This window comes from Carya illinoinensis, chromosome 13 (assembly GCF_018687715.1).
Source record: "Carya illinoinensis cultivar Pawnee chromosome 13, C.illinoinensisPawnee_v1, whole genome shotgun sequence".
In the NCBI taxonomy this organism is placed as follows: domain Eukaryota; kingdom Viridiplantae; phylum Streptophyta; class Magnoliopsida; order Fagales; family Juglandaceae; genus Carya; species Carya illinoinensis.
In genome coordinates this window covers 25,551,287-25,559,720 of record NC_056764.1, presented here as the reverse complement: position 1 = coordinate 25,559,720, position 8,434 = coordinate 25,551,287, and the positions used below count along the sequence as shown (strand labels likewise).

Here is an 8,434-nt window from a genome sequence, read left to right as displayed (position 1 = left end):
AAACATTTATTTGTAGATATTGAGTCATCTCTTTTTATGAAGGATGAAGTTGAGTATTTGTTTAGACAGAGAGTATTGTTTCTTGGACGTTTATCTATAGAAAGTATTAGCAATAGTGAAGTCCAGAGTAGTCATAAAAGGAAATAGTGTACTGGCAGAGCTCCAAATATATTATTTTAGTTTATGATTTCATGTTTAATATGGGGACATCTCAAAATATATCTAGTTATGAATATAAGTTTCTCTAATGAATAAATGTTGATAATTTTCTTAAAAAAAAAAAAAAGGAGGTGCCTAGACCCTACTTATTGATTATCGAGGGCTTTTATATTCTAATATTATTGGTTTCATTCAGTACTAACCATTCAATTAAAAAATGTAACATAATTAAGTTACCTTTATATATACTTTTTGTATCTTGGCAACATTAATAGAAGAAAAAATTTAGTTGTAAACATAACTGCACACTATTATATGCATTAATTTTATGTGATTGGTCAAAAAAGAAATTTTATTGAAAACAGTACTAAATTAAATTTTAAATATAAAGAAATCAGTATTGTACACAAATCAGTATGCGACTTTACTTGTACGTAGTAAAATAAAAATGCTTAGGATCAGTGTGTCCCGAAATATATATATATATATTTATTTAATGATTAAGGAAATATTTTTTAATGATGTTGTGAATTTTAAAAAAAAAAAAATTATTTAAGATTATAAATAAATGAAAAATAATCAAAATAATAATAATAATAAAAAATTACTTTCTTGGTCGGAATTCAAGAGATGTAGCAGTATCCTAACATTAATCACAAGAACGTGCCCCTGCATAGAACTACGAATACGTACGTCGTACGAAGATAGATATATATATATATATATATATATATATACCAGCACATTAAACGATGGTTTAATTTCTAGGACGCGTGATCTTTAACTTCAAGTTTGACTTTTTCTTTTTTTAGCAACTTCCCGTTATATATAGTATTGCTCCATATTTAAGTCCCCATTAATGATGTCGTATATTTGATCAGACATTGTGATTTTAGCTATAATATAGAAAGAGTGTAGTATATACAAGAAAAATAAATATTTATGAATAAGTTCTTTACGATGAAAATAGTTTCATTTTTATAAAAAATAACTGATAATAAATAAATAATTTTCTTGTAGACGTGGTACTTGAATCATACTACAAATGCATGACATGCAAGAAAGAATTCTATTACACGAGTTGATGTGCTAACATATTACTTATAATCAAACTCATTATAATTTTAAAAAATAAAAAAACTAATATTTTTAATATAATTGGTATAGATCGAATTCTAAATCAATAATGAGCCGAATGGGTAAAAATTAAGACTTATTTAGACTTTCTCCCACAAAATGAAAAGGGAAATGAAGCTGATTTGTATTACAGAATCACTAGTCGTGAAAATTGTTATCTGTATGAGGTTATTGCCGGTTTTACCATGTCGCATGAAAGACCAAATAGGCAAACACGAGGCACGTATTAGTAGGGGTGTAACTGGTTCGATTTCATCTGGTTTTAAATAAAATTTATGACCAAATTAGTATACACCATTTTACATTTTTCAAAATTGATTACGCACCGATTACTCTTCTAAATCGATACCTTTGGTTTTATTGGTTTTCTGTCCAGTTTTTCGATTTTATTAAAATGTAAATTTCTCATAAAAAAATCTATTTATATATTATATATATAAATTATATATAATATAAAAATATTATAAATAATATTTAAAAAATTAATTTAAATATATATTATAGTGAATCGATCCGATCTTAAAAATTACGGAATTGGAACTAGATTGGCTCCGGCAGGTTTTGACATTTTAGAAATTGGTTCCAGACCATTTTTTGGTTAAGATTTACACCCCTACGTACTAGAAATACTTATGGAAAAGACATCGGTCAAGTTGGTCATCCAATAGGATAATGAGTCCAGTCAGCCGTCCATCATTATTTATTTAATTAATTTATTATTTTTTAAACAATGATAAACATATAATAATTTTCACAACTTATTTTACAAACATATTTTAAAACGAGAGGTATTATTATAAAATACAATATAAAAATATACTTCACAAAAATATCCTCATTTTACATCATGTGTTGCCACAAGTGTTTTGAACAGTGTTGTACGCTACAAGAAATCAAGGCATTTCCACTTATCAAAATCATCGCAATAGGTGCTCAAAATCGCCTCATATGACTATTCCTGACGATTTCTATGTTGCTGCACGTTTGCAATTATCTATTCACTTTTGGTTTAGGGTAGCAATTTTTGAAAATCGTTGCAACGAAGTACTTTTACCCACATTTTGCTTTCGCCAAAAATGCTCAAAAAAGATACAAAAGGGCATTCGATTCTCCTATTAAATCGTTGGAAAAACTTAATTTCAGCAAAACTAAATCGCCGCAATTGTTAAATAAATTACCAATGAAAATATCTATTTCCAACACTGAAATGAAATCGTCTCAATTGTCTTTCATAGCAACGCACACCATTCGCCTAAACTTATAAGACAATATTTCATGATTTTTTTAGTATGTAATTGTTAGTTTATCAAGTTTCATGGAAAATTAAGATATTTTCATGTTACATTAAGTGTATAATGTTATAATTAAGACCTTAAATAAGTTTTTTCCTATTCAATGAAGTTTATAAGATAAAACCTCTCAACTATTTTTCATATAGATCACCAATCTTAAATGATTTTTCTTGTATTTTCACTTTGAGTTTCACGTTAGAAAATTCAATATTGTATAATAAAAAGTTGAGATTCATAATAATAAGTTTATTAATTTTCTTTTTAACATTTCCTAAACTTAATTTTAATTTAACTTTGGTGAAGTCAAATTCTTGAAAATAGATAATCTATATAAAAAAGAAGCATTTCTATATATTTATATTGAAATTTTAAAAATTTTTAAACAGCATATGAGAAATTGAGAATTATAAATTTTTTTGTGTGTATATAAACAATTATGAATAAAATTTGGGGTGTATTTTAAATTTTCAAAAAGTTTGGGGGCACTCTGTCCATCGGTATAGTTCGTCTGGCGTGTCTCCCAACAGCCTCAGTTCCTCACTAGTACCGGTAGTACTCTTCATTTGTTCGAGAGTTGATCTCTCCATCACCAGCGCATTGAATGGGAGGACCCTTTAAATAATTACGCCAACTTTAAATTTTCATACAGGCCTGCCAGAAGGACGATGTTTTCATTGTTATTATGATTATTGTCTATTAGTATATATAAATTTTTTTATTTTTAAATATTTTTAATTATTAAAAATAAAATATAAATTTGATCACTCTTTTAACTATTAAAAAATAAAAAATATTAATAAACATATTTGATAAAAATATTTAATAATCATTCTATCATTTTCTAACAAAATATATAGGGTTTAAATAGAAATAACAACAGCAAATTAACCTAAATAAGATTTCGTTTAGTACATCCTTCAGCTTTCAACATCCTTAGATTCTTATTTTAATAATATGTTGTATGTCACTTAAGTTTTTGTATCCCAACCTTATTCATTAACCTTTGAATTAATATTTTTTAAAAAAAAAATAAAAAGATGAAAAGTGTTACATTTAAAAAAAAAAGAATAAGAATATCATATATATCATTTTTTTCAAGAGTTTCTCCTTTTCCTTAGATGTGCCTAGAACCAATTCAGAAACCCTAATGCCTTCTCTCTCTCTCTCTCTCTCTCTCTCTCTCTCTCTCTCTCTCTCTCTCTCTCTCTCTCTCTCTCTCTCTCTCTCTCTCTCTCTCTCTCTCTAAAAAAAATCAAGAGTTTCAGATCTGATTTTCATGGAAGGAGGCGGCATCGGCTTCCTCCTCTGACAACTCTCGAGAAACACGCGTGGTACAAATAGATTCACAAGTTGAAAATCGTTCAGATGAAAGTGGTAGTTTTACAACAAAATCACCTCGCATGGTTCTCACACACTGCCCACATTTGCGTGTGGTCCTCACGCGCTAGATCACCAGACTCACTACCACTAGACCTTTCAGATCTAAATTTTGTGTCTGAAAAGAGACAAGTGTGTTGTCTTCACTGGTTGTCACAGATCCTGAAGTTTATCGGAGTTGGTCCAAACTGTAATCCATCTTTTTTCACATCTATTCTACTACTTTACTTTATGGTTTCCTTATTGTTCATTATAATAAAAATTATTGTTCATTATAATAAACAAAAAGTTTGTCTCTTAGACATTTATCTATAGGGGTTGATTCATCTCTTTTTATGAAGAATGAGGTTGAATATCTGATTAGGCTGAGAGTGTTATTTCTTGAATGTTTGTTTGTAGAAAGTATCAGCAATAGTGAAATTCAGACTAGTCAAAAAAAAAAAATAGTATACTAGTAGAGCTTCAAATGCATTATTTTAGTTTATGATATCATGTTTGATATGGGAACATCCCAAAATGTATTTGGTTATGGATGTAAGTTTATCTGATGAATGAATTATGACAATTTTCCTTAAAAAAAAAAAAAGGATTTGCCTAGCTAGACCCTACTTATTGATTATTGAGTGCTTTTACATTCTAGTACTATTATTGGAACATAGTTTATATATATTTAAAATTAATTTATCCATATATAAATTATCCCGAAACGATATTAATATTGAAATATTTCGTTTAAGTAATTCAACTGAAACTGTTATCAGAACGATATTCAAAACTTTGCTCCAAAAGCATCCATACACCAACATTTTCAACCTGCTTTAAAATTCTTAAGAGAAAAGAAAACCCTGCTTAATCCAATGGCGGCTTCTTCTTCTTCCACCAAGTTTAATATCAATAGCGGTTTTAGCAATTTTTTTTAGGTTGGCAAACTTTTCTATTGTGTGATATGTTTATGTAAATTAAATAAAATGAAACTTATCATAATCTTAATCTCACAAAAAATTATAAAATCATAAACATATATAAAATTCAATATTGATAATTTGCTACCTGTATGTAAAAATAAAATTTTAAAAACATCACTTAACATCTGTTTTATATTTTCGACGACAATATAGAGGATATTTTAAATATTGGGGTATTTTTCAAAAAAATGTGTGTTGGTGGGGGTATCCTTTAAGTAGCCTGTTTCTCAACAACCTCGATCTATACTGATAGGTTGAAGGTGTATGTCTTCTAACAAAACGATTTCATCTCATCTCATTTAATTATTATAATATTTTAAAATTCTTATATAAAATATAATAAACAATTCAATTTTTTTAAATTTAAAATAAAATTAATATTAAAAAACTATATTATAACAATATTTTATTTAACTTTCAACAAAACATCTTATCTTATTTCATCTAAACTGTGTAACCAAAAAATTATATTATAACAATATCATCATGAATAGCTAACAAGTAATTTACCAAACAAAATGGGTTTCAAACTCATGAAATAACAAGCCCAAATCTAAAACATAGTAATATTTTAAAGCACAAATAGGTGATGTTTGGATAGTAGGTTGAGATAAGATGGAACTTAAAAGTTGTATAAAATATTATTAGAATATTATTTTTTAATAGTATAACTATTTTAAGATTTGAAAAAGTTGAATTGTTTATTATATTTTATGTAAAAAATTTTAAAAAATTATAATAATTATATAAAATAAGATAAAATGAATTGAACTCAACTCTAAATTGGAGCCTATCTCGCAGCTATTATCTTATAAGTTTTGAGAAACTAATTAATTCAACTATATATATATATATATATATATGTATGTATGTATATATGCATTAATGATATGGTGGGGCTGAAAATCAATGACCTTAAAAGCGGCAGAGGCCATAATATCTTATCAATATAACATGACGGGTAGTGTATTCAAATCAATAACAATGGAGCCTATCTCGCAGCTATTATCTTATAAGTTTTGAGAAACTAATTAATTCAACTATATATATATATATATGTATGTATGTATATATGCATTAATGATATGGTGGGGCTGAAAATCAATGACCTTAAAAGCGGCAGAGGCCATAATATCTTATCAATATAACATGACGGGTAGTGTATTCAAATCAATAACAATGGAGCCTATCTCGCAGCTATTATCTTATAAGTTTTGAGAAACTAATTAATTCAACTATATATATATATGTATGTGTGTATGTATATATGCATTAATGATATGTTGGGGCTGAAAATCAATGACCTTAAAAGCGGCAGAGGCCGTAATATCTCATCAATATAACATGACGGGTAGTGTATTCAAATCAATTACAATGCTGCAAGCTGGGTCTTCATGGTACGTATAAGCGGAGTACTGTTCGTAAAGACAGCTATATATTTCCCTAATTAATTATTTATATATATACAACGAATAATATTTTATAACTATATATATATATGTATAAATCGAAAAAAAATTCCACTAATTATTTCTACATATATATATAACGTATTATACATAATTTTTTATTTTTTTCTTATCAAATATATGGTATATGGAATATGAGTAGAAAAACTTCATTAGTTTAAGAATAATAAAATAAAAAAATAATTTTCTTTTAAAAGAAGAAGAATGATATATGGTGTGCAAGGATGATAGTAGTAAAACTTTAAATCAAAACTTAGCTATTAAAAAAATTATATAAATGCTTTTGATAGAGTGGCGGATCGATGGGTAGTGTGTGTGTATATATATATATACAGAGTAACTATCTATTCATGTGCATCCGTACACATGCATGCAGGAAGCACATGCATATCAGTCCAACCCGGCCCGGCCTTGACTCCTCTCTCTCTCCGTCTCTCAGATGTACTATATAATAAGTCGTCTTCACAGGTCCAATGTGAAGTTGTCAACAACGCTTACAACGCCAAACCTTCGTCGATTCGGCTATCCAATAATATAGCCACAGATCTTCTTGCAACTGTCCCACTAGCTTCCAATCGCTTCAGCTCTGCTGTTAATTCATCATCCTACGCTACTTTTGCAAGGGACCTTACATTTACAAACCAATTAGTAGCCTTTCATTTTATTTTTTTTGTTTCAATCATGTCGAAGGTTACGGCTTGCAGTACCACTACTTTCATTAATTTTCTCAGAGACTGATCGCTCTTTTCGTAGAATCATATATTAGAAATTACTCATACTCTCTAACTTGTTTCATGGCTGTAGATCAATAGTACTAGTACTGCATGCTGGAAAAGTCGATATTTTACAAACAATCAAAACCCACAAATTAAAAGGTTGCTCGATCCGGACAGATAGATATATATAGTACGACAACATGAGCAAAAGAGCCAACGGTCCAACGCTGGAATTGAGGCTGAACTTGTCGCCGCCAAGGCGGGAACACTCGCCTGCTGAGTCTCTAAATATTTCGGCCTCTTCTTCGTCGGAAATATCAGTTGAAGGCTCATGCGTTTCATCAGAGCCTGAAGATCAGCCTACGACGTTGCAGTACTCCCCAAGCAACTCGGAAGCCAGATCGATGATGCTCGTAGGATGTCCCAGATGCCTCATGTACGTCATGTTATCCGAGCTGGCTGATCCAAAATGCCCCAAATGCAAGAGTACTGTCCTGCTGGATTTCCTCAAGGAAGAAAATGTCAGGAATACAAGAAACTGAGCTAGCTAGAGCATGCATATGCATGGCTTCTTTTTCCCTGCTCCTCATCAGCATCAATTCCAACTGCATGCGCGCTTCTCTTTTCTTTCTTTCTTTCTCGATGCTGGCTCATTAATTTGCCTTGACCTTATTTTTTTGTCATTAATGCAGCTTTTATTTTCTTTCTGTGATCAGCTTTAACTATTTTAAGATGTTTAATTCTCGTCTCCTATTAATTATTTCTTTACTAACTATATACATATATACAAGAAGATTATATAAAACAAACTTACAAATTAATTTTATGAAATTTTGTTATATATAATATTGCTCGATATTTAAGTCTCCATTAATAATATTGTATATTCGATCAGAACATTAATTGTGATTTTAGCTATAATATAGAAAGAGTGTAGTACATATAAGAAAAATGAATAATATTTATGATGAGTTCTTTACTATAAAAATAGATTCATTTTTACAAAAATAACTAACAATAAATAAATAATTTTCTTGTAAACGTGGTACTTGAAACATACTACAATTGCATGACACGCAAGAACTAATTCTATTACACATAAGTTGATGTGCTAACATATTACTTATAATCAAACTCATTATAATTTAAAAAAAAAAATATTTTTAATATAATTGGTATAGATCGAATTCTAAATCAATAATGAGCCGAATGGGTAAAAATTAAGACTTTTTTAGACTCTCTCCCAGAAAATGAAAAGGAAAATGAAGCTAGCTTGTATTACAGTATTACCATTTAAAAATAATACCACTTTAAAAAAT

At 28.7% G+C, this 8,434-nt stretch overlaps 1 protein-coding gene across 1 annotated transcript; it reads left to right on the top strand.

Annotated features, from left to right (window-relative positions):
- The first annotated feature begins 7,315 nt into the window (after positions 1–7,315).
- Positions 7,316–7,657, top strand: LOC122291074 (protein GL2-INTERACTING REPRESSOR 1-like). Its single transcript, XM_043098723.1, has one exon. It carries the CDS (start codon positions 7,316–7,318, stop codon positions 7,655–7,657), a length of 342 nt encoding a protein of 113 aa, XP_042954657.1.
- The last annotated feature ends 777 nt before the right edge of the window (positions 7,658–8,434 follow it).

Bases quoted from the DNA above. Each gene is read 5' to 3' on its own strand.
- LOC122291074 (XM_043098723.1), top strand. From the start codon at position 7,316: ATGAGCAAAAGAGCCAACGGTCCAACGCTGGAATTGAGGCTGAACTTG.